The sequence below is a fragment of the Trematomus bernacchii genome, unplaced genomic scaffold (genome assembly GCF_902827165.1).
Source record: "Trematomus bernacchii unplaced genomic scaffold, fTreBer1.1, whole genome shotgun sequence".
Classification (NCBI taxonomy): domain Eukaryota; kingdom Metazoa; phylum Chordata; class Actinopteri; order Perciformes; family Nototheniidae; genus Trematomus; species Trematomus bernacchii.
In genome coordinates this window covers 27,763,843-27,790,240 of record NW_022987720.1, presented here as the reverse complement: position 1 = coordinate 27,790,240, position 26,398 = coordinate 27,763,843, and the positions used below count along the sequence as shown (strand labels likewise).

The following is a 26,398-nucleotide window of genomic DNA, read 5'->3' as shown; positions in this document are numbered from 1 at the left end:
GAATATGTCCTCTTTAAGTCAGTACACTGACATGTCAAAGGGAGCTCTGATCCTGGATCTGCTAATCTTAGAGACTTCCTTTGCATAAATGATGTGTGGCATGCAGTGGAGGTGGAGGATGCCACCACTACTCTCACTCACTTCGCCTACAGACACAAAGCATCCATGTTGGAAAGAGTAACAGCATTCATGTTATTCACTGAGTTATGAATTACTTCTTCTATGACCATTGTGTGTGCGTTTTTATCAAAATATATGCACTAAGTGTGCAGCTGCTGCTGATATGATGACCCCCACGCTTTGTATAGTTGCACGCTCATGCTCTGAGAAGATGCCAGTGTGATCTGTTTGGCCTCTTTGTTTATGGAGCCGGGCCTTTCCTGCCCTCTGATGTGCGTGCTCCAGCCATGAATAGAGCTTTGTGTGTGTGTGTGTGTGTGTGTGTGTGTGCACACACACACACACACACACACACACACACACACACACACACACACACACACACACACACACACACACACACACACACACACACACACACACACACACACACACACACACACACACACACACACACACACACACACACACACACACACACACACACACACACACACACACACACACACACACACACACACACCATCTGATTAGTGTGTCCAAGAGTGAGAGTGAGAGATAGGGGGATATGATGTCATCAGACGGTGGAAAACTGTTTCCCTAAATGTGAATGTTGCTTTAAAAAAAAAGATGCCTTTCTTGTTAGCAAACTTCGTCCGAGTGCAATGTGTAAGTTATGGCTCAAATTTTTGTTTATCATTTTCAAAAAAATGAACTGAATGTGAATAGGGTACATTGTTGATGTTATGACATGTAGATAGACGTGTAGATATAGTGTTGCAGAGAAATCTACTGAGATTAGCACAATTTGGAAGCTAGCCCCACCTGGTCCTTTAATAACACAAGGTGTACGTCTAGAGGCGACAGTGAGTCATTGTTGCGTCATTTTGTTCTCATTCAGGACAACAAATAATCAATCAAGGTAAAAAGTAATGTAAACACAAATATGGCTAAAGCTCTTGGCAACCCAACCACCTGCTCCGGGCAAAAAAACATGTTTGGCAGGGAAAGAATGGAAGTGATAAAAAGAAAGAGCAAAACAACAGTAAACATGGCGTGTCCTTCCAACACTGGAGACAGCTCTTGGCGGACAGAAGAAAGTACCTCAATCGTTGGCCGTTTAGCAAAACTATTTATTTAGCAAGGCTATTTAGCAATTGCAATTACTCTTACTACTTTTGTAACCACTTTTTGGACAGTAGCAGTCTTTAGAAGCTTGACTTGGGAATCGGATAGTTACCGGTTCAAGTCCCAGAATGGACCAAGTACAGGGTCTTAACTGGTACTCTGGTGAAGTGCCAGTTTCCCCCCTGGGCCCTGCCGAGGTGTTCTTTAGCAAGGCACCAGAGCGCTGTCCAATAGCTGCCCACAGCTCCTAGTAGCCTACTGGATCAAATGCAGAAACTAAAGTTTGACTGTGTGCACATTACATATGTTTACAAAAGAGGAATTCATTCAACTCCTCCATTTCCAACTAATGACAACACAAATCGAACAAAATTGCAAATGGTATAGATGTTGGCTGATTTTTTTCTTGTAATATGGTCTTGCAAAAACTGAGCTGAGCAACTTCAACTATAGACTGACGTCATCCATGTAGTTTGGACTGGAGCATGTGGCCATACATTGTTCAGTGTACCTTCAAGTCAAAGCCATTCTTAATGTCTCTGTATAAACACTTACCTGACGAAAAGACTTGTAAGAAACACAGATAATAAAGAGATAAGCATTGTAACTGGAAGGATTTTTTTGTTTTAAATCGACAGAAAACGAAGGAAAGAAAAGGCAAACTTCGGTCCATTTTAGGGGGGCATGGCCAGTCCCGTGACGTCACTGATGGTTATATAGGCTGCAGCTGTGGCAACGTGCTCGCGCTGCTGAGACAGGGAGAGCACTGAGGACCGGTGGCGCGCGCTCACACACACACACACTCCCCCAAACAAAGAGAAGCACGCGAGGCAGCACAGAGCATCCCATCCTTTCAGCCCTCGAGCTCCATCCATCCCCTCTTTTTGGCACAGAACCAGTCCCGGTCCGAGCGCACAGAAAAACCGACAATGACAACCAACGGCTCGACTAACGGAACCAGCGACATGCTGCAGATCCAGTTCGGTCTGATCAACTGCGGGAACAAATACCTCACCGCGGAGATGTTCGGCTTCAAAATCAACGCGTCCGCCTCCAGCATGAAGAAGAAGCAGATCTGGACTCTGGAGCAGAGCGGGGACGACTCCACCGGGAACGTTTTCCACCTCAAGTCTCACCTGGGCCGGTACATCGCCGCCGATAAGGACGGGAACGTCACCGGGGAAAGTGAGACCCCGGGCGCGGAGTGCCGCTTCGTCATCACCGCGCACGATGATGGCCGCTGGTCCCTGCAGTCCGAGCCGCACGGCCGGTTCCTGGGCGGCACCGAGGACCGGATCATCTGCTTCGCGCAGACCGCGTCTGTGGCGGAGAAGTGGAGCGTGCACATCGCCATGCACCCGCAGGTGAACCTCTTTAGCGTGACGCGCAAGCGGTACGCGCACCTGAGCGGCAAGGTGGACGAGATCGCCATCGACCGGGACGTGCCGTGGGGGGTGGACTCCATGATCACGCTGGTGTTCCGGGACCAGCGGTACCACCTGCAGACCTCAGACAACCGGTTCCTGAGCAGCGACGGTGCGCTGCTCGCCACCACCGACCGGAGCACCGGATACACGCTGGAGTTCCGCTCCGGTAAGGTGGCGTTCAGGGACTGCGGAGGGAAGTACCTGGCGCCTTCAGGGCCCTCCGGTACCATGAAGTCCGGGAAGAACGCGCGGGTCGGGAAGGACGAGCTGTTCGTGCTGGAGCAGAGCCACCCTCAGGTCGTGCTAACAGCCGCCAACGAGAGGAACGTCTCCACCCGGCAAGGTGGGTGTGGTGGCCCGGTGTGTGTGTGAGAGAATGTGTGTGTGTGTGAGAGAATGTGTGTGGTGACAGGTAGTGTGTGTGTATTGGTATTTACTTATTGAAGTTGGGACACTGCACATTGATTAACACTGGCACCCGAGTCCATTATGTAAATGTGCCAGATTTTGCAATATGGTTGATGGCATTCAGATGAAACATACAAGAGCACATAAGCACAGAAAAAACACAATTACAGCACATGTTAAAGTGCATTAATGAAACCCCATAACACACAAAAGCACACGCATGAGCACAGATAAAAGCTAACAGGCACAGAGGATTAGATTAATGATGATATAACTCCTACTTCAGTTGATGACAACATGTTTGATTGCCCAGTAACCACTATTTTACATATTTGGAGAAGGAGTTGAGAGATGTGATGTTCCTGAGTGTGTGTGTGTTTGTTTGTGTAGGCCTGATGGTCCTTCTGGTGACAGCTAGTGTGTATTTGGACTTATTTATTTGAGAGTACAATGCCATCATGTAAACGTGACAGATTTACCCATAGAGGCTCATTTTTATCTGCAGTCGTTTGCAGGTCAACGTCTAAAAGAAAGCACAGAAAAAACACAATCACTGCACATTTGAGAGCACATATGATCATTAAGAGCACATTAAAACAACCCTATAAACACACAACATACACAAACACTTGTGATGAGATGTGATGTTCCTTATGTGTGTGTGCGTTTGATTGTGTGTGTTTGATTGGGTATGAAGGCCTGTTGTTCCTACCAGTGACAGCTAGTGTGTGTGTGTGTGTGTGTTGGTATTTCATCCTCTGGCAAAAGAAGGGTTAACGTGATGGAATGTCAGACTGCATCCCCCTTGCAGCCCACACACACACACACACACACACACACACACACACACACACTCTTATTCTCTTCCCAAGGGGTAGGATATGGGACATGTTAATGACCCACATATTCACACACAACACAGGCCTGTGAGTGTATTTACATGCTACACAATGGCTTGTTTGAGCAGCGTCCACATCCCTATGTGCATCTGTAGATCCTCCTCACTCAAAAACCTGTATATATAGAAGTTTATGGGAAAACCTGCACTTAATTCAAACATAATTGAAAATACGAGCTGATAAAAGCAGAATGAGCATAGTCCATGTTCGTTGTAAGTGTTTTCAGTGAGTTTTTTTTACAGACATGAGACATGAAAAGGGTGCTAACAAAGAGTCCTTGGCTCTGTGAACACATGCAGCTTCATGTGCTCGTGTGCCATCATTCAGATGTAAAGCAGCTTTAAACTGTGACTGGCAGGAGGCTGAACTGGTACACAGCAGAACAGCTAAATGAGAGAAAGGATGGCACATCATGTCTTAAAAACCAAAGGCCAAAATGTTATGTAAAATAAAATCCTTTAATCCAGGTGTTGTGGCCCAAGCCTGTTTTTCAGGTCTCACGCTCAAAAATGACATTCCCAGAACAAATGACTATATCTTCACTTCTAAAAGGGGTAAATTAATAATCGTTTTACTCAAAGCAATCATAAACCTGTGAGTTGGATGCAGAAAAAAGTCAGAATCAATATAGATGTTTTTATTTTACAGTAAATTCAGATTGAACATAGTAAAAAAAATGTAAATGATAGTTTCCGTCCAAAAAAAAAGCCATGACTTATAGTGAAAACCACCCTTGAATGATGGGATAGTAGACTAAAAGCTTTAGGAATCCAAACTATAACATATAAGTACCCTGTATCAAGATTGATGCAAAACAAGTGACATTTGACCTTTTTAGAGAGATTTAGCAAAAAAAAAAACATTTGCCATATTTCTGGCCCCCCTCGGTCGATTCTGGTGATTGACACCTCTTTTGAACCGTTAGAGCCAATAGAATCGAGGGGGAAGTTCCTAAATCCACCTACACGTTACCATTGAGGAGTGAGAATAATGCGCACGCAGCTTGCCCAAACCGAAAGCTATGTTACGCTCTGAAAACTGAAAACTACTCTTATTGCCATAAATATGATGATGGATTATCAGTAATCATTTCAAAGTGACAGAGACATTGGATTAACCTTCAGCAGCGTTTTAATGCCATTGAACACAACTTTTGATCAGAAAACATCTAAGGTAAAGGTCCTTACACACCAAGCCAATTTTCGGCGTCGATAGATGTCGGGCCGTCGATGAGCGTCGTGTCGCCCTACTCAGATTGGTGTGTCTTGGTGTGTACTGCACCGTTGTGTCTTTTCGGCCGTGCCGACACCTTCCGCCGCCGATTCGACATGTTGAATCGGGAGGCTGTCGGCCAAAGAAATCACTCCGATGGGCTGTCCAGCTTAGCGAATCAGTGCATGAGAAGCGAAACGGAAGTGAGGGACCCAAACAAACGATTAAGAAGGCAAATCTGAGATTTCATTTAACTCCAGCTCTCGACACAGGTTCGGGAAAGCCCCATGAGCTTCTCGCTGTAGAGTGAAAATGGAACGCACACGCTATTTGTTGTTTGTTTCTATCACGCAGCCTGTTCTTCTTCTCTCGGTTATCACGCAGTCTGTCTTCCGGTTGTTGCCTCTTTTGAATGACGAATACACACTACCGCCGCCTGCTGGTAAGGAGAGTTATTGCCACTCACGCATGCGCAGTTCGTACGTGCTTCTTGGCCGTCGGCTGAAGTCTTTGCGGTGTGTTCCAGTGCGAAACATGGCCAAGACGCAGGAGACGTGAGGCGACGTTTCGTCGGGACGTGTTCTTTGGTGTCAGTTTGGTGTGTAAGGACCTTAAGACTTATTTGCCGATTTTGCTCCGTAAAGTGAAGTTGTGCGTTGTCTTTGGGTTAGGGGTTTTGCCTTGCCCTGTCGTGAGTTTTGGTCGCACAGTGATGATACTTATACCATTGGAATCTGTGGAATCTCATAGTTTTGACGTGTGCTACCCAATAGTCTATATTAGAGCATTTCACTGCACTTCCACTGTTGCTCTGTTATTCAGGACTTGATTTAAAATGCAAAACATTAGTCATCACCATCAGCATGAATAAGCTATCGAACATAATCAGAATTTCACACGGCCCTGAAGGCATCGAAATCCTCCGAGTATTGTCTTCTTGCAAATTTAAAGGCAGATACATTCCTCAGACCTCAGAGGGATCCTTGTTTCTCGTATACTTCAGATAATAAATGGTTGATATAAGGTTTTCTTGTTTTTCCCACATTATGTCTTTGTGTGTGTGTTTGAGCAAATGTTGTCCATATGTCTGGTTTCTAGCTGAAAGAGGTGGCAGATTAAAGCGTGTTGCTCCACCTTTCCTTCCTTCCTCCTTTCCTTCCTTCCTCCTTTATTCCCTCCCCCTTTCCTTCTCTTCTTCTTGCATCACCTTTTCCCTTATTGTGCCTCCCTTCTGTTTTTTTATGTCCATCATTTCCTGCCTTTTTCTTCTTCTTCTCTGCCTCCTCACCCCTCCCCCACTCTTAGCTGCTGATGCCTTCTGTCTGAGGTCATTATCAGTAGCTTCCCTCACATTGATGGGAGTCTAAATAGATTTATGAGTGAATGCATCCTTTAATTTCACCATTTCATTGAAATTAATCCGGGAGTCCTCCATTTTAACGCAGCAGTGAGAGTGTGATGCATGCTTGAAAAACCTTTTACAATATATCATCAACGCCTGAGAAGCAGAGAGACTGTGGCACTGAGTGTCTGCTGTAATGAATGATAGGAAAACACTAATTGATGCTCTTTAAATCTATAATCAGTATCTGGTTAGAGGAGAAAATTGTTGAGAATACCGTGCGGTTTAGTGGTTTTGCAACAAAGTATGATTCATCTATGCTTTTATTTTCTGTTCCTGTCTTTCTGTCACACCCTGAGTTGTTTATTTTTCTGCAGCCTGGCTTTGTTTACTTGTGGAGGGGATATTTATCCGCTCTTCTCTCCTTCAGCCTCTTCACACGTCTCTGACACAAAATGGAGGCCGTTTTTTTGGTGGAGATTTAATAAAAAGCCAGGAAAACATAATAAACTCTGGCGATTTTTAAACGGATCTGTTGGAATTAGATGATGACCTCCTCTGTATTGAGAGCATGAATTGCATTTTAATAATCCCCCAGTGAAAAATCTAATTTCTGTATGTGACATTTTGCCAAATCAGATTATGTATTATGTAGGCTGCTGTCAGTGAAATGCCACGGGGACATCTGCTCACACAAGTGTTTAATACTCACACCATTAAATAGAGTTCAATACATTTATTCAGGATTTGTTATGATAAACACAAGTACAAATTCCTGTTGAAGCAAGACAATTTATCTGGTTTGGCTTGGCTAACTTTAATGGCATTAGTCAAGAATAAAAACCATCAGTTGCAGCTGTGGATACATTATTGATGGACAAATGGTGTGTTGGAAAAGTACCAATCTGACACATCCAGCAGTTATCTTGCTGGATTCTGACCTTATTAAGCAGATCAGGTATTGGACATTATGATCACCTCTTTACATTAAGGCTGCTCTGTGGAGATTTCTTGCTAACAGACAAAAGTTGTGTCTAAATGTAGCGTTTCTGACCAAAATGCATTGTTTGTATCCTCAATGTCTTTAATCTGTGGAGTGCATTATCTACCTGCATCGATGCATTGTTGGCTAGATTACAGTCTGTTTCTTAACTTTGTTGGGCCTTTTAATACATTTCTTCCTCGAATGCCAACCCCAATTTTCACTTAATTGACATAGAACAGGGTTAAGAATGTGTTGCATGTGCGTTCTCATGTGCCCGTACCATACAAACACAATGGGGACCCAATGTGAAAACGTAGGGGCTACAATTACATTTTTTATTCAAGTGAAACTATCTGACTTTAATTTTTAATCAACTAATTGTTATGTCTATTTAATGAGTTCGACATGCCATCACAAGAGAGCAAATTGACATATTTAAATGGACCAGAATGCAAAGATATTTGGTTGATTATCAAAGAAAACTGGAAGGGCACTAGGAGAGCGTAGACGTCGGTTATAGCTGCTTACATAAGTGAATAATTATGAATATTTCCACCCAAGGGATTCAGATCCACTTAAAAATGTAATATGTTCTTCCTTTGCCCATGATGCACCATTCCACCAAATGTCATAAATATCGGGCAAGTAGGTTTTCTGCTATCCTGCTGACCATCGTATAAACCAAACTTAAAACCTAACCTCCTTGGGTTAGCAAATTGGCCAATATTCACATTTTAGAAGCTGAAACCTATGAGTTTTGGGCATTTTTGCTAAATAACAAATCAGATTACACCTTTGGTTGACTCTCTGACTTGTGTTTTAGTGCCATAGAAGTTCCTGCAGCCATTTTACCTAACCAATGATTTAGGTAGCCCTTGTTTTGAAGGAACCAAATTGGTATTTGGTTGGAGAAAAAGACTTATTGGTGCATCCCTAATGAGGTCAATGACTGATATAATGCCTTGCTCAAAGACACTTGATGAGTCATGTCCTCCCTGCAGCTTTGATCTAATCCATCCAAAACAAACAGACGGTCTAAATCTTTATAGGAAGACCTCGTTCAACCCTGCAACAACTGGATCATTGTGATCTGGATTAAATGCTGAGTGGAATTAAACTGGCTCCAGATGTTTTTCAACCCGGCAGCTGCTCAGAGCTCCTCTCCGCCAGGCAGAGGCAAAGATGGCAGCTGAAGTCCACCGGCTCTCATTATCAGTCAGAGGTTTTTAATTTTTGACGTTAGCGAGCTCAAGTGGGTCAGCCCAAAAGCTGCTTTGCAACAATCAAAAGTGTAGATTTTGTGACCGAGTTCAGGAGAGAATCCGGTTTAGACTTCCTCTCATTGGGTGCAGTCTGTCACAAATGTTCAGACACACTTGTGTGGAGTTTCTGACTTTTTTTAAATGCATTTGATCCATTTGTTTGGGTATCTTTTCCTTTTTAAAGCAAAAAGTTTAGTGATTTCATTGGTAAAAAGAGAACAATCAGACCCTAAACCACTTATTTGGAAGTTTAAAACATACCGATCCTTTAAGTGTTTGGTATAAAATGCATCCCAACAACACGACAATGGAACTGGTCAATAAACATTTATAATCCCAACAGGACCAACACTACAAAAACAGGGTTGTTTCCATAAATCAGCTCTAATTGACAATATTAATTTAGTGCAACTAACTTAAATTGGATTAAATATTTAAAAATATTAGTAGCTTTAATATAATAATCTCATTGTAGTCAAGTTGTTTTGTTTGTGAAAGTGAATCCAAAATCACAAGGAATTTATTTTTGGGCATTAATTGCAAACGATAACCCACTAATTCCTGCGATGTCACTTTTTACGTTTTCCTACCAACATCTATCGTCTATCTATTCTTTACTTTCTGGTTAAATATGTACACATGTTTAATTATATATGTTCAACCAACACCATCAAATACATCTATTAAATTATCCAGTTTTATGGACGCATGCGGTATTGCCATGTTGGGAACCACCAGAAAAAAAGTCTTGATTTTCAGTCTGAGATTATCTGCAGATTATCAGTCCTCCTAATTCTTCCATCCTCATAATTACCTTTAAAGTGACCCTTTGCTTTTGCTTCCTGACCATTATGTCCACTCTCCTCGTCCCTGAATCATAGATGGTCACAAATTCCCAGAGAGACTTGTTAACGACCCTCCTATGGACCGAGACACGATTATCACTCAGTTAGCTCGGAGCTCAATGGCCTTTTAAGTGTCCTCTAAACCCTGGTGTGAGTGCGAGAGAAGACTGAGCGATGGTTTGTCGGCTAAATGGACGAGAGGTCCTCATTTCCTGTTGGGGTGACCACTGAGTGCTGGAGACTGCTTTTATAACTGTTGGTCATCAGAGAAGGCCGACATGGAGATTAAATCCTGTGGAGTTTCACTGGTCTCAGAACCTAATTATACATATTCAAAGTCCCTGCAGATTTTAGTTTGAGTATAAAACGTTTGATGATGTGGCAATAAGGCAGTGAATGGTCAATGTGTTCTGGATGCTGGATTTACAAGACTTGTCACTGTAAGTCCAATAAAACATGACTAAAGCCACGTTTAAAGAATAGTTTGACATTAAATAGCTTTCCAGAGTTAGAAGACGAGATGATACCATTGTCGTATTTGTTTACTTTTGTATGAAGGCTTGACAAGTTAGCTTAGCTTAGCATGAATACTGAAACAAGCTAACCTCGTTCTGTTCTTAATACGAAAGAACAACTAAAGAAAACATGTGTGGTTTTACAGGGGGTTGTTGGTGGGACTACTTTTGGACAGGAAATAGTCCAGCGCATAACCCCCACATTTACAAGACTTGGTATAAAGTACCCGCAAGGCCATGTGAAAAGATTGAAAATGCCAAGTAGTCTTTAGAGAAATAGTTGATACTTAAAGGGGGGGTAGGTAAGTTTGAGAAACCGGCTCGAGATACACTTTTTGTTATATTCCATGGAATGCTCTTAACATCCCGATAGCAATGAATATCTTAAGTGCTTTGACAAAAAATCCATAAAAAAATGTCATCTGTGGAAGCCGTAGTACTGTAAAAAGTACGACCAATCATCTGAGCCGGCCCGGCTAAAATAACTGGATGGCCTACCTGCCTGTCAGCTTTCCATCTGTGCACAAACTTATCTCGTGCCCTCACTGGTCATGTGCTCGTTCGTGTGTGTTGGAGGAGGGGCTCTGTAAGGAAGTGGCAGATTTGTTCCGGCTGTGTATTTTCAAATTCTAGCGATCTCGAGCTGGTTTCTCCAAAATTACCTACCCCACCTTTAAGAACATTTGATCAATTTCAAAAGATAAATGACAAGATTGATACCAATGTCTGTTAAATATGAAGGTATGTTTGCGGTTTTACAAAGGGTTGTGTGCAGGACTATTTCTTGGCAAGTCCTCCTGCAAGTCACTGCACCCGGCCAAGAAGCAAGATTTAACTCGTAAAACACTGAGTTTTAGAGCTGATAAGGTTGATTTTCTTTTTGGGGCCATGCTGGCTTTCCCCCACGTTTCCAGTCTTTTTGCTAAACTAAGCTAACCGGCTGCTGACTGTAGATTCATATTGACCTTATAGACATGCGTGGTATCAATCTTCCCGTTAATACACGATTTCCTTGTATCGTGTCTTAATATTTGTCCTTGTTTGATGTTGCAATGGAGCTGCTGTGATGCAAGAAACATTTCTGACATCAAAGTATTATCGTATCTAACTCTCAGCAGAAAAGCGAACAAGCTTATTCCCCAAAAGGTTGAACTATTGACACAGTTTGACAAGTCACGGTTAAACCAATGCTTGTTTGTTTGGATTACTGTTGGAATCCAGCTCAGAGTCTCTCATTTTCAAGCTCTCTCTAAAGTGTTTATGATGAGACTTTGAATCATGTTTCAGAGACCGAGGCTTCATGTTGTGTCTGGCTGTGATTCAGCCCTGACACCCTTTCTGTATCCTTCAGCCTCCCTCTGGCAGGAAGTGAGACACACACACAGTCGACCTTGGCTGGTGTGATATAATCCCCGCAGGGTGAAGGGTGATGATTTTACAACACATCAACACAGACACATCCACTCAATAAAAAATAAAAAGGGGACGCAATCAATTCATGCGTCCCTGGTAATGTTCACTGGCTGTGACATGCTGATGCTCTAATGTGTTTATAGACCCTCGGAGAGAGAGAGTGTGTGTGTGTGTGTGTGTGTGTGTGTGTGTGTGTGTGTTCTGGGAGCGTGCCAGGGGAGCTGCCTCACGTTGACTGCAGAGCCTCTCCTCTTTTAATGTCGCCTACTTTATTACAGGTTAGCTGGTCTCCAGAGTGTCATTCTGCTCCTGGGTGTGTCTCTAACTCAGTCCCAAGGTTATTTAGTGCATTTTTTGCAACACATTAAACACAGAATGGGGTTGAAATCAAGTTAGCGAAAGATTTGGGGCATCCCCGGGCACAAAGCTGCATCTCAAATGTCTGACCTCGATTTATTTTTTGAACATTAATTAGAGGAAAGGGCACAATGTGTTCTGTGTGGCTTGATCGTCATTGGGTCTGCATGCTTATCCAACATTGTTATCCAATTGCATTAAGGGCAATATATGATGCTCACTCTCAGGTTCATATCAGTATGTAGTGTCTCTACTGAAACCAGAGCCCAGTCTGCTCTGATTGGTCAGCTAGCCGGCTCTCTTGTGATTGGTCGAACGCTTATTCGAGAGTTTTTGCTCAAATCGCGTAGTCCTACTCATCATACTGAATGTGTGTGTGCATGTGTGTGTGTTTGGATCGGAACAAAGGACGATGATCTCTCTCCCTGTTTGTGCCCCAGCTGGTCGCCTCCTCGGCCGGGCCTGCTGAACAATAGGACACACACACACACACACACACACACACACACACACACACACACACACACACACAGCACTTGTAACAATTGAGTGCTGCTGGCTCACAGAAACCGAGGCCAACAATCTGTGCCTGCCGCCATCAGGCAGAATGTGGTGGGCGGGGTGGACAGAAAGATAGAGGGCTTGTTTTTCAAGTGTGTGTTTGTGATGTGGTTTGGGTGGATTATGGATGTGTGGTCACTTATTCTGGTGTGGTTAGCTGGAGAGGGAGTGCGTGTGAGTGACCCTCTGCCCTGCTCTTACATTAAACCCCTTAAAGTGATCTGTATTGACATATCTAGGCATTTAAAGCACACACACACACACACACACACACACACACACACACTCTTCAGGGTGAATGTTTTGTCTGTCAGTTTTATATTTTCATGTCATGTGTGTGTGTACCCACCAGTATTTTCCTTTCCTTGTGATAACACATGACCAGATTCAGTGTGTGTGTGTGTGTGTGTGTGTGTGTGTGTATAGGAGACACTAAGCCTCTGACTGTTAGTGAAAGAGACAACACTTCCTCCTATCCACAGACAGGCTAGTCAAATATTGCCCTAATTCTTTCAAAAACATTGGGGTGTATGTGACAAACTGTCGTCCAGCTCACGGTACGGCATGTAAAGTGTGCCGTGTTTTGTTAGTTTCTCCGTTTATTTTCATATAGTGAAATGTGGTGTTTTCCCTTCCTCGGTCACTGACTTCAACTAGTGTTAGGTTTTGTTTGTAAAGATTATACAGTGATGTGAAGCTCAGCTGACTGCCACTAACAGTTTGAACAAAATAACATGTTTTATTCGTAAATGTTATTGCTCTGTTTTTAGACTTACTTCCATTAAAGTTGGTGCTTTCTGCTCATATTCAGTATCATTCAAATTCACAGTTTAATGCCAGAAACATCAAGTACGTATATTTTAGTTGAACTTCTTGAGATAAACGTCTTGGATCCTGTACATGTTGCATGTATTTAAGGTGACTTGGTTGCTCTTTTAGGTTGTTTATTCTCAGGTATACTTTACATTTTACCTACAGACTAAACAAAGGACTAGCTTTAGAATAGCTTTTTAGCATAGAGACTGGAAACAGGGGAAACGGTAAACCTGGCTATGGTAACAAAATGTGCCTACCATACTTTTAAAGCTCACCTGTGAACTAGGAATATAAGTTGTCGAGATATTTGTCAAACTCTATCATTCAAATCTACTGTAACTTCCTGCAGTCTTCTTCCTGCTAGTTGCCAGGTCATAACCTCCTCCTAAAAGCGCTGAATTCACCTTTTTACATTTTGCATATATTTTTAATGAACGACTGTACTTGGATTTTGCATTATTCAAACATTTGAGTGGGTTTAGTGCAGCCTCTGTGATGGTCCCTCTTATGGAGTTTCTATTTACATCAGATGTTCTTTCAAAGTTCAATCATAACTTTTTATTTCAATAAATGCTTTATAACTCTGAGCTATTGATTATACTTAACCATGACATTTAATTGACAGTTGAAGTCAACAATGACAAATGTTAAGAGATAAACAAACATTTAAAATAACATTACGATCACTCAGACATTGTTTCAATACTCTTTTGGCATTCATGTGATCTGGGATATAGCTGTGTATTTAATTTTAGAATTGTCTTCAGTCAAACTTCATGAAAATGTCGGACCCTGTTTCGTCAATTGAATGGCAACCCTTATTATTTGATGTTGAGGACATGGTTTGGGTCAGAGAAGATGTTAATATGCTATGATGGTCAAAGAGTTGACCTTTTATCTTTGACCATATTTTAATTGTGTGCAGTTTTGACTTTAAAGTGGTGGACAAACACTTGTACCATGTAGTATTGCAATACTTTAAGTAGCAGTCAATCAAGGACTTTGACTCGAAGAATGGTTCTTTAATAGTATTTAGGTTTTAAATAATGAACATTGATTATTTTTAGAACATTTTGAAATAAGCTGACTCATGGTGTCCGGCTGTAAGTTGTTGGTAGAAGTTTTCCCAGCAGATGTTTTTCTTTCCCTCCTGCCTCAGAAATAAATGGTCTGTTCGGTGCTACTGTACGGAGTGCGTGTGTTTGCCGAGCAGGAAACAGAGAGGATTATGGGATGTGAGTCACGATCCTTCATGCAGACCCTCTTCTCTCCTCATTTTCCCTCCATGTCTGCTGCAGCTACATTTGTTCCTCCTCCTCCACACCATGTGGTTCCCATTACTCTCTTATATTTTCCTTTTCAATCATCAGTGTGTGTGTGTGTGTGTGTGTGCTGCGTCAGTGTGTGTGTGCTGTGTCAGTGTGTGTGTGTGTGCTGCGTCAGTGTGTGCGTGTGTGTGTGCTGTGTCAGTGTGTGTGTGCTGTGTCAGTGTGTGTGCTGTGTCAGTGTGTGTGTGTGTGTGTGCTGTGTCAGTGTGTGTGTGTGTGTGTGTGCTGCGTCAGTGTGTGTACATCTGCACATATTTCTGCAGAAACTCAATCTGTCCGCAGAGGCCAGAGCCACGCAGTTGACTTTAGCACTCGCTCAACAGGAGAGCAGCGATGTATATATTTATTTCCCTTTCTGTGTGTGTTTTCCAGACAGTGATTCTTTTGGAGAGCTGTTCTTTGACTGGGAGCTTTGTTTCTTTGTGTAAAGTACATCTTTGGCTTCAGTTGGAGCGTGTGCAGCTTGTAATCAGACACCATGTGTTGTGTGAAAGCAAAAAGGAAAACTGACAAACTGTTGGGAAATAAATGAAAAATGTTGGACTTGGAAGCCGGTCTGAACTTTTTTTTCATCTGAACTAAAATGTTTGGACCCTCCTCTTGACTTAAAGTTATACTGCAACACCCAAGATGTAGTAAAACTTGCATTCAAGTGTTTTTTCACTGATATATTGGCGTTACATGATGGATTTCATTAGGAGTCATCACACACAGTACTGTTGTTCTCTGCATAACGCAAAGCGAACCTTTATGACCCATGCACACTTTGACTAACACATCATTTATAACAGTTTAATCCTGTTTATGCCGTCACTTTGGTCAAAACCGTTGCCAGAGGGATTATCATTTCTGTGCGCCCGTACAATTCTCAGCAGTGCGATATTTTAGATTTTCCAGGAGGGCATTTATTCAAATTTAGCACAAAGGTCTATTTGCATTTGGTGCTCAAAGGCAAGGTCACTGTGACCTCACAAAACCCATTTCCTCTGCATTTCATATAGCTTACACTTTTATTCAAAGCAACCTGCAATATGTGCAACCTTTTTTTTTTTTTTTTTTTTTTTTTTAGTCAATTTATTGAACATGTCAGAAACAAAACATACAACTATAATAATAATAATAATATATATATATATATTCTTTCTTTTTTTTTTCTCACTCATAATAATTATAACAAGTACAAAAAATAATAATAATAATAATTCTCAAATAGTCTGTCATGTTCAACAGGGGCAAGAAGAAGCTTAAAAACTGTTCTGGTCCTCCCCCCTCTATCATACATTTTCCTTATAAATAAAATATTAGGTCATCGTCATCAGCGACATGTCTTGTTAATTTGTTTGTTTTTTACAAAACAATCAGAAATAAATTACTTTTACAATTACAAGAAATAACAAATGGGATTGTACAGGTCCTGTTCATAACAATTCATGATTTGGCTCCTAAATAATACTTTCAGTTTAGATAGACTTGTACAATTTTCAGTGCATCAGTACAGTTATTCCACAGACTAACACCTTTTGATGAGATGCAATGAAGTTTGGCATTTGTTCGTACGGGTGGTTTTTTGAAAATGCAGTTTCCTCAACATGTGCGTGCTTTCTCTCCGTGTGAAAAGTCCCTGGATATTAGGAGGTAATTTGTTGATTTGCGGCTTTGAACGTCATTTGAATAGTTTTATAGTCAACCAGGTCTTGTAGTTGTAGTGTTTTTAGTTTGATAAATAATGTATTTGTTGGTTCTCTGTACGTAGTTTTATGTATAACTCGTATGGCTCTTTGTTGCAGGATGAAGATAGGATGTGTATTTGGCTTTATTCAGAATTGCTATTGATTTGAACTGAACAGGACATTAGTTTCGTATTACTACAACCTTGTCTGTTTGCGTTTTATGGCCATGGTGGAGTCGAAACTGGTGGGATTTTAAGTCTCTTGACAGAATAATTCAAATGCTAACTTATAACAATTTATCACAAATGTAGGATCAAATGATGAAGCTGGGACATTTTAGACAGAAATGGACGTGACCTTATCCTCATTCATAGGCTTTATTTGTCATTTTCACTTCATTTACAGGGTCATTTTGGTATTGAATCATAAGCCTCAAGTTCCTCCAACAATAAGACATAACGAAAAAATTAAATAAAAATATTTAAACATCTGCAACAAAATACACAAAAGCCCTTTCATCTGAAATATGACTAGAAAAAGCTACTTCTGATTTTGACCCACTTGAACAGCATTGTAATTGTGATTCTCTCTCTCTTAATGTCTGACCGCTGCAGCCATTAGTGAGGCTGTAGGAGAACATGTGAAAAATGAGATGCAGAGGGGGAGGGCGCCTCACATGAAGGGGGAGACGGATGGGGAACACATGAGAGTTTGTTTTCTTACACACATGTTTCTTTCTCCCCGTGTCTCGCTCTGCACACATTTACTCACAGTCCATCTCTCTCTGTGCAGCCTGCAGCTATACGTCCACGCCGTGACCTCATCATGGACAATAGCACGCATTGTTCTGCATGTAGTGTGTGTGTGTGTGTGTGTGAGAGTGTGTGTCTCTGTGTGTGTGAGCAGTACAGTAGAGGGTGGAGTAGGTCTTCATCCTATAGATGATTCATGTTTGTTTACCTCATTGTTGCTCTTAAGTGCCTTAATGGGGTTAATTCAATTTGATGAGGTCTGGTGTGCTGTTGACATAACGTTGGGTGTATGGACACACACACACACACACACACCCATGCACGTCAGCCTTTTAGATTTAGTATCAATAGCTATTTCTTTATGTAATAAAAGGTCAAAACAACAGTCCAAAACCCCAAAATACTCATTATGCAGTGATGTGGAAGTCTGATAAGAAGCAAATCCTCAAATTGGACGCTGGGTACTCATTACAGAAAAGCCCTCATTATGTCTCAGTTAAGGATTACATTAAGGCTTTTTGGTATAATATAAATAACAATCCTCTTATTTTAGGATTAAAACATTTTGGTATTACAGAGTTGTCCAAAAAAGCACAGAACTTTAATGATTGAAAGGCTTCTCAAACCATATGACGATGCTCTAATGATGAATAAATAACAATTAATCGATTAAACAAATTCTAAATACATTACCTGTTAATGAATTATCTGGTAAGCTTTAGCTGTTGCTGTCTAGATTAATGGGGAACTAAAGAGTCTTTTAAAAAAAAAAGTATTTGTATGCGTTCAGTGATGGTCCACCATGAAGAATAATCCTTTGAACTGTAGTGGGGTCTGTCTGCACTAGGACATATGTGTGTGTGTTTGTGTGTGTGTACATGTGTGTGTGTGTGCAGCTGTGTGAAATCCTTCACTAATCCAAGCCTGTCTGATGTTGCTCATTTAGTTGTCTGATCCTGACCAGAGGATGTGTGTGGGTGTGTGTTGGAAGCTGTTTATACCTCTGTGTGTGTGTGTGTGTGTGTGTGTGTGTCGACATCTGCTTGTAGCTCGTCAGTGGTCCTCTGCAGCTATTTGGGGCCGCACATGTTGAGCTGATGACCGACCCACTGCCCTGTATTTTAACTAACCTCCTCCCACCTCTCTGACCCCGCCCAGGTATGGACCTCTCAGCCAATCAGGATGAGGAAGGCGACCAGGAAGTGTTCCAGGTGGAGATTTGTCGCGAAAACAGGAAGTGTGCGTTCCGTACCGCCGCCGGAAAATACTGGACCCTGACTGCTAACGGAGGCCTGCAGTGCACCGCCTCCACCAAGTACGCATCTCACACACATACACGCACGCACACACACACACACACACTTAACTTAAAAATCAGACACACTCTCTTACTTTGGCAGTGATTGTGTGTGAGAACCAGTGGTCCGTCACACAACTTGACAAGGGAGTTTTGTGTGTTGAATTTAAGTGTGTGTGTGTGTGTGTGTGTTGGGGGTGAAGAGTGAGTGACCTCATCTCAAGGCTGTGGCATGTTGGGGGGGATTAAGTGCATCTGGCTGTGCCCTCCACCTGTAGAGAGTGACTTCTTTATGTGCTGTGTTCCTGTTGACCCCTGACCTCTGACCTCTCACCCCGTGCTCCTGGTTGATTTCTCTCTGATGCCCCGAACAGATTCAGGAGCAGAAGCTTAGACTTATCTTGTCCAAGTACTTGGCTTTGTTATTGTGTGTTAAAGGAATACTCCGTCCTCAGAAAGACCATTTGTGCATCAATTAATCACCCCTTGAAATCTATATAGGGGCAACGTTTAAGGGACCCTATTATGTTTTTTGGGGGGGTTTTCCCTAAAATCCCAAAGTTCCCTCCAGAGGGAGTTTCTCTCCCATTCCCCCCCCCCAACATTCCCCCCCACCCTGCCTGAAACGCCTCCATTGGACTCCTTTGTTTACTTCCTGAACATATTGACATCACTATTTAAAGCTTCTATTGGCTAACACATTGTACGTGATAGGCTAAGGGGCGGGACATCTCTAAGCTGTTGACCAATCACAACAAAGCCAATCAGAGCAGACTGCAGTATGAGAAAAATAAAGAGCTTTTTGAACATTAAAGCATGGAGACACGTCCCAGTAGAGACAATAAATAGGGCATTTTTAACTCAAAGGTAGAACAACAACAATGAGTGATACAGAGCCCAACAAAAGATCTGATGAGAAGCATGTGTCCTCCATTTTTTTTTTTTTTTTAGATGAGCAGAGGAGAACAGCGCTCTGCAGGAACTCCAACAAATTCCTTCATCACATTCCTGACATTTAATTCTCCTCGCAGATCAGACCACAAAAATGTCTTCATCCAACATGTCCTCTCTCTTTGGTTTGAGAGAAGGATTCAGAGCTTAGCTAATAAAAAGAAAGCAAGGCAGAACACGACTACTATATAAGAAGATGAAACCCTTCTCTGTGCCAAGTGAAAGGATTAAGGAGCAACTTGATTCAGGTTAACTAAAGAGACCTAATGAAGCTTATCCTTTTACTTTGAGCCTACATATCCCATTACCCCGCAGTAACTTAATTCAGGATTAAACAGTCCTGAGCGGAGTTGAAAGTGACCGTGTGTTGACACTGCTGGATCTCCTCTTGCCATGTAAATGTAATTATCCTCCCTATCTCTCATGCTTCTTACTTTCCCCTCTCTTCCTCTCTTTCAGGTCTGCTAACTGCTACTTTGACATCGAGTGGCGTGGGAAGAGGCTGACTCTCCGGGCTGCCAACGGGAAATACGTCGCCGCCAAGAAAAACGGGCAGCTAGCAGCGACCATCGACTCTGCCGGTCGGTGAGATTTGTTGATTCAGCCGTTCAGACAATGACTGATTTATTGATTCACTTTTCAGCAGTATTATAATTAAAATCATGGCTGAATGTTCCCGTTAGTTCTGAGCTTCAAAGGCTTCAGCAGAATGTGGCTGTTTAGGGGAATCTTTCTCCTTCTTCTCCTGCCACGTTGCATGCGGTGTTTTATTCTCAAGTGAATTATGTTGATTGGAAACATCGTGATGAACTCCTGAGTATGCAGAGTCACTGAGGAGCTTGTACAATGATACAAAAACTGTGGAAAGTCACTTTTACTCAAGAACTGTACATAAGTACGAGTTTCCCTTACTTGGTACTTATTATTTCCATACCACGTAGGATAGCTTATATAACATACTCATTACACCTCAAAGGCTAATATCCTACTTTTCCACAAGAACAAAGTATACAGATTTAGTTGCAGATCTAAATATTCTTCTTTCCTCTCCCATTACTCATTTAAGGACTCTTCAGATTTATATTTTGTTCAGAACCATTTGACTTCACTTGACTTTATATATATATTATTAAGAAGTTAAACAAGCACCATCTTGAACAGCTTAAGTAGAGGATCAAGTTTGGAGGCACATAATGTCCCGTCAAAGGGCAAACTATTATTTTTTGCACTCTTTCGTGCACATTTAAAGAACAATATATTATGTTTTAAGTAAGGGAGAATGTGCAGTGAGGCAGTCGATAAGGAAAATAAACCGACCAACGTGGCGATCGGGATCCCGGCGCAAAGCGGACTGTAGTTAGCTCGCTTATTATTTATTACACGGCTACCTACTAAATAAATCAACGAGTTGACCCACAATATTGACTTGAAAAAGATTTTATTAAATAAAAAATTATCGTATTGTTTCCGCTAAGAAAAATCAGTCCGTACGACTGCGTAGCGTTAAATCCAAAGTTTCCTGCTTACCACAAATATGAAAATAAATATTCAAAAAGTATTCCATTATGTTTTTTGATGGATAAAACTAATGTTTGTTGTTAGCAAAGGTCTGTTCTCCTTAGCAACCATGTGCTAGCGAAAATTAACAACCTCTGGAATGTCCAAATTGACCAATCAGAATCAAGTATTCAACTCAGCTGTATTATAATGTATTTTCAAGGTGCTGGTCGATCTGTTGCATTTGGTCAGCTGAATTCTTATAAAAACACCAGCAGACACAGAAGTTACTAACAGTTCCTGTGAAGACTTTGCACACAGTTGGTCGTTAGAGAATCTGCTGCCCTCGCTGCGTTGCACAAGCTTCGTGTCAGCAGCAGATCAGAAGATACTGCGTTATAAAAGCAGCTGCTGGCCTCAGAGGATCAAAGCTTCACTTTGTGCTGCAGCTTCTGATGAGATACCACAGAGAGCTTTTTAGGGCATATTTGAAGCCAAGCTGCTTTGCATACATTTGTAATGACATGTAAACTGTAACTGTGAGCTGCAGTGTGATGCATTAGTTAGGGATTTGAATGCATAGCTTTTGGTGATTTAAATATATGAGCCAAAGGGTTGTTAAACTGCAGTGGTGGAAGTACTTTACTTAAGTCATTTGATGTCATGCTTTTATATGCTTCTGCTCTCCTACTAAAGTCACTTTTAAGATTTAAGAATACTAATAAAAGCATAAAACTAATAAATTAGGATGTATTATTAAACATTAAACTACCCATCAGTATATCAATCTCCACCATTACCAGCTGCAACGTTGGTGACGTACACATTAATGCATCAACATGTATAATACAACATTATAATGTATATTATTCTGAAATGATGTGTTTTGGTACTTTATGTATATTTGATGCTAGTACTTGTGTATTGCTATACTGCAGTGTTACTTTAACTTTAGTAAAAGATACTTAAAGTACGTATTCTGGCTAATCATATATGTTAAATGACTGGATTGTGATTATTGATGCATTAAGGTGTTTATCCCAGGCTGAAGTGAATTATACTGTTGTGGTTTTTACATAAATGTAATCCCCTGACTCTTGTGTCTCCAGGTGAGTCTGAGGAGTTTCTGATGAAGCTGATTAACCGCCCGATCATCGTTCTGCGCGGCGAGCACGGCTTCATAGGCTGCAGGAAGGTGACTGGAACGCTGGACTCAAACCGCTCCACCTATGATTACTTCACCCTGGAGTTCAGAGACGGAGCCTACAGCCTGCAAGGTCAGATTCAGGGTTTCAGCAGATAGACAACTGTGGGATGTAAATGTGCACATGTGCTGCAGTGTTGGAGGGTATTGTTTGTGGCGGAACCTCCTGCAGGATTATAAGGGATTAAACCATAAGGGATTCTCATTATGGACTTAAATCTGTGCCAAAAAGAGGGATTTGATTCGGATATTTTCCCTGCCTTCACATTATGTAATTCAAACAAAGCCATTTTTAAGCCCAACCTTTTGTTCCCTCCTCCATATTTTTCACACCCTTTCCCCACATTTCTGACACATAATTGAGTGCTGCAGGAATGAGTCCTAAACTTGGAAAAGCTAGTATTTTAGCGCTGACTCGAAGTCAATGATTTGTTCAGATGCCTTAAAAAAGGTCTATGGTTATCACAAGCTTAAGAGATTTTTTACGTTTTGTTCTAGGACATAAAATATGTCAGTAAATACTCCACTGGTTAACATTTGACGTTTCTATGTGTCGTAAAAACCACAATTGCTAACAAAACTAAATGAGACTAATAAATGTCATCACACTGAACATTAGCCACCTTTAGCTTAGCGGTGGTGACGTGAAGTCATGTGACCGTGCTGTTGTTACTCTATAGCCTAACGTTAGCTTTTTACTTCAGGCGATTGCATTTAAGCTTCAACTATTATAAAAGTGGTGTTCATATGTGGAGTATATCCTGTTGGATAAAATGCGTCGGTGTGTTTGCCACAGATCTTATATATTCCAAAATCACAAGGAAAAATCCCATTGCTATTTGTTGAGGGGGCTCTTGCAATACCAGCTTCCAGGTTGGCCTACAAAAATCGTCATCCTTGCAACTCACTGCAAACATGACTATCTATCTTCACCACCTTTTCTCAAACCCTTTTCCTCTCCTCCTGCAGACTCCACGGGTAAATACTGGATGGTGGGTAACGAGCAGTCGGTGGTGAGCAGCAGCGACACGCCCGTCGACTTCCTCTTCGAGTTCTGCGACTACAACAAGCTGGCCATCCGCCACGCTGCCGACAGCAAGTATCTCCGCGGCGACCACGCCGGCGTCCTGAAGGCCAACGCCGACGACCTGGAGACCGCCACACTGTGGGAATACTGAGGGATCTGCTGCAATGCTGAGGAATGAATTGAAAGTGTGGCGACGCAGCACAAACCCCATCCATACATCTACCTACCAACCCCTCCTCGCTCCTTATATTATGATACTTATGACTTTATATGTTGATGAACTGCACAGAGAGAACAGGAAGGAGACACTCCTTTCTCTCCGTCCTCCCTTTCCTTCCCTTTTCCCAGCGCCAACCTTTATCTGTTGCCATATTTACCGTGGGGCCGTGCACTTTTTTGTCCGATCTGATTCGCTGCTCAAACCTGTCACTCACTCCCTCCTCGCCTTACGCTTGATGCCGTCCCTCCCTCCTTCCCTCCCCAGAACATCTGTTTCTACCTGATCTAATCTCCCAAAAACAGATCCACCAACCGGAGGAAATCTGCTTCCTGTTAGCTGGATTTTAAAGATGGAGACGGTGGGTCTGTTTGTGGGAAAGCTTCTTGTAGAAACATAATTATTTTTTGTCTGTTTGTTTTTCCAGGCCCTATGTGATATAACTGGAGTGGAGCTGATAATTAAAGATATCGAAGACGGGTTTAACCCCTTTATTCATCTCATCTGTAAAAAATAACTAAATGTAAACCAGTTTCCTGTGTTGTTATCTAGCTGTGTTCTCATTGGTCACCACGGGGGGATTTCCTGGACCAAACGGGATGTAGGAAGTTAAAACACTTACCCTTCCCCCCCCTATTCTTCACACACTAAACCTATTGTCCTGAAAACAATATAAATAAATTAAAAATAGCAAATGTTGCAGTCACATACTGTATGTTTATATGAGAGAAAAAACACTCCCTGACACACAGTTGGATTTCTTTTTCTACGTCCAAGGCACAGACATTATCATGGATACAGTAGGGAGCTATTGCAACTGGAGTGAAATGATTTATAAACCCTTTTTGATGAAAGCTGCTTTTTGAATCCCTCGACCAAACCTACACCTCAGCCTTTAGACCAAGATAACAGACCATCATCTCTTACACACACACACACACACACACATGCAACTGGAACCTGGTGCTGCTCACTCCTGTTATAACTCGTGAAATATTAATAAAGTCGAGCATCTCTCACCAAAAGACGGTGATTTTCTGCTGCCCTTGCACCTGAAAGCCTTGCCATATATATCTGAAATCTGCTGCTTCTTTAGTTTTAATTTCTGTCTGAAGTAGAGATGTGACCAAATTGTTTTTTGTTGGGTTTTTCTGTTCCTTACTCCTCGATGACGGTGAGGAAGGGATACGTTTAAAAAAAAAAGAAAGAGAGAAAAGAAGCAGATTTTGAATAATTTGTCATCAGTCTATTTAACTGAATTGTCTGTTATGCAGTCGTGTAGCACAATGCACCCATTGGTCTTTGATTCTCCACCCTTCTGCTTTCCACATAAACATATTAATGATTTCCGTAAAAAGACGTAAATTAATTGACGTCTCCCCACATCATCCTCTTCCTCGTTAATCATTCCTCTGATGTGTAAATCAGAATGGAAAACCAATCATTGTACTCCCATGAAATAATACATGATTGTAGCCGGCTACTCACCAACTCCGTCCAATTTTCTTGGAGCGTTTTTTGCATGAAGGGTTGAGAATCTCAAGCGAATAAAAAGGAGCGTTTGTCCTCGGAGAAAACGTACATCTCCGAGGTAACGGAGACCAAGGCTTAGACAAACGGATGTGGAAGGGTAAACATGTGGTAATGACTGTGCCTTACTCTTTTTTGGGCAGTAGGGAAGAAAATAAATGAATCCACATCTTTGCTTTGTATAACTGGAACTTTTTTTTGTATTATTATTTTGTATAATTTTTTTGATATTGTGGATTAACCTCTCTTGTGCCATTGGTTCACCTGAAATCCAACGACCAATAAAACTGGGATTTGGAACGCTTCACGTCTCTTTTATTGTGTTTCTGTCCTTTTTTCTTCCCCTTATAAAACTACCTATAATCATGTGGCGCTGATGTAGCCTATACATATTACACATTGTAAATTGTGTTTGCTGAAATGAAAACTGTCACTATGTTATCAGCTGGATCTAACAAAGCGATTAAGTATTAGCTTTTTGAGTATAAAACTTGTGTCCAATTAGATTTGTAATGTTTATGTCATATTTCTAGATGTCCTAAATATTTGCATAATGTCTACAACTTTGCATTAAAAACGGAAGCTAAAGCTACATTTCTTGTGCTAATATAGCATCATCACCACTTTATTATCTGCAAAGAAACATTAAAATAAAGACAGATAATGTTGCAGTGTAGGCTATTAGGTTAGTTAATATTATAGTTTAGTAAAAGTATTAGCTAGTATTACAGTTAGTAAGAAAATATTGACCGTTTACTGTTATTCCTTTGTAAAACAACCCTGTTTTGTTACTTAGCTTAGCATTAACTTACATACTTTGATAGCGAGATATAGGTCCGATTTATATTTTATTGTTCATTTCAAAACGTTTGTTCAGTTTGTAATGTTACAAGAGGTATAAATGAAGTATTAAATCATCCTTGTCGTTGGAAATAACTCCAAAGGTTACTTCTGTAAGCAGTACAGTAAGCTAGTTAGCCAAACATGCTAGTTAGCCAAACATGCTAGCAAGCGGTAAGCTAGTTAGCCAAACAGCAGGCTAACTAGCTTACTGCTTGTTCACGTTGGAGCAGAGAAACACTGTTTAATTAATTCCTCGCACTTTCGTACTTTAATTATTTTGTTTTATGCCTCCATTCAAAAATATTTAAACACTGGACATATTCAAAACGTAACAAACTAGACTAGCTTAAGGGTTGCTAATCTTTGTTAGCACAAACACTGTTCCTGTAGGCATTCAGTATGTTAAATGAAAGAAAATGTATGCATCCTAGTTTTTCTTGAATACAACATGACAAGTAGGTACATTTATTTTATTTTATTTCATATAAAGCTCAGTCTAAAGGGGCTTGTTGGTAAATCTGAAGAGGTTAAAGATTTCGTACTGAATTCTTTATGACGTCGTTACACCAAAACACTGTGATAGATCATAGTTAAACCTGCGGCCCTTTCTTCCCCGGCACATTTCTCAGTTAATCACAGTGCTTTACTCTTGGTCTCCTGCCAGTTTCTGACCACAGCGGCTCCATGTGCTGTCCCACTTACACAAACATAGCTTATATGGAAACACACATTTTTTTCCCTGTCTCCTGAATGGAGCCTTTGTGTTGAAACATGTATTCTGCTGCAGAGAAG

At 41.4% G+C, this 26,398-nt stretch overlaps 1 protein-coding gene across 1 annotated transcript; it reads left to right on the top strand.

Moving 5' to 3' along the window:
* Positions 1-1,979: 1,979 nt before the first annotated feature.
* Positions 1,980-25,067, top strand: fscn1a (fascin actin-bundling protein 1a). Its single transcript, XM_034143134.1, has 5 exons — positions 1,980-3,018; positions 18,199-18,355; positions 19,748-19,869; positions 21,895-22,062; positions 22,959-25,067. Exons 1-5 carry the CDS (start codon positions 2,178-2,180, stop codon positions 23,165-23,167), a joined length of 1,497 nt encoding a protein of 498 aa, XP_033999025.1. The 5' UTR covers positions 1,980-2,177; the 3' UTR covers positions 23,168-25,067.
* Positions 25,068-26,398: the final 1,331 nt, after the last annotated feature.

What these genes read in the sequence shown, in the direction of transcription:
- fscn1a (XM_034143134.1), top strand. Translation starts at nt 2,178, where the DNA reads ATGACAACCAACGGCTCGACTAACGGAACCAGCGACATGCTGCAGATC. An exon ending in AGCGACCATCGACTCTGCCG is followed by an intron (nt 19,870 to 21,894) that starts GTCGGTGAGATT and finishes TTGTGTCTCCAG; the next exon opens with GTGAGTCTGAGGAGTTTCTG. An exon ending in CGGAGCCTACAGCCTGCAAG is followed by an intron (nt 22,063 to 22,958) that starts GTCAGATTCAGG and finishes CTCCTCCTGCAG; the next exon opens with ACTCCACGGGTAAATACTGG.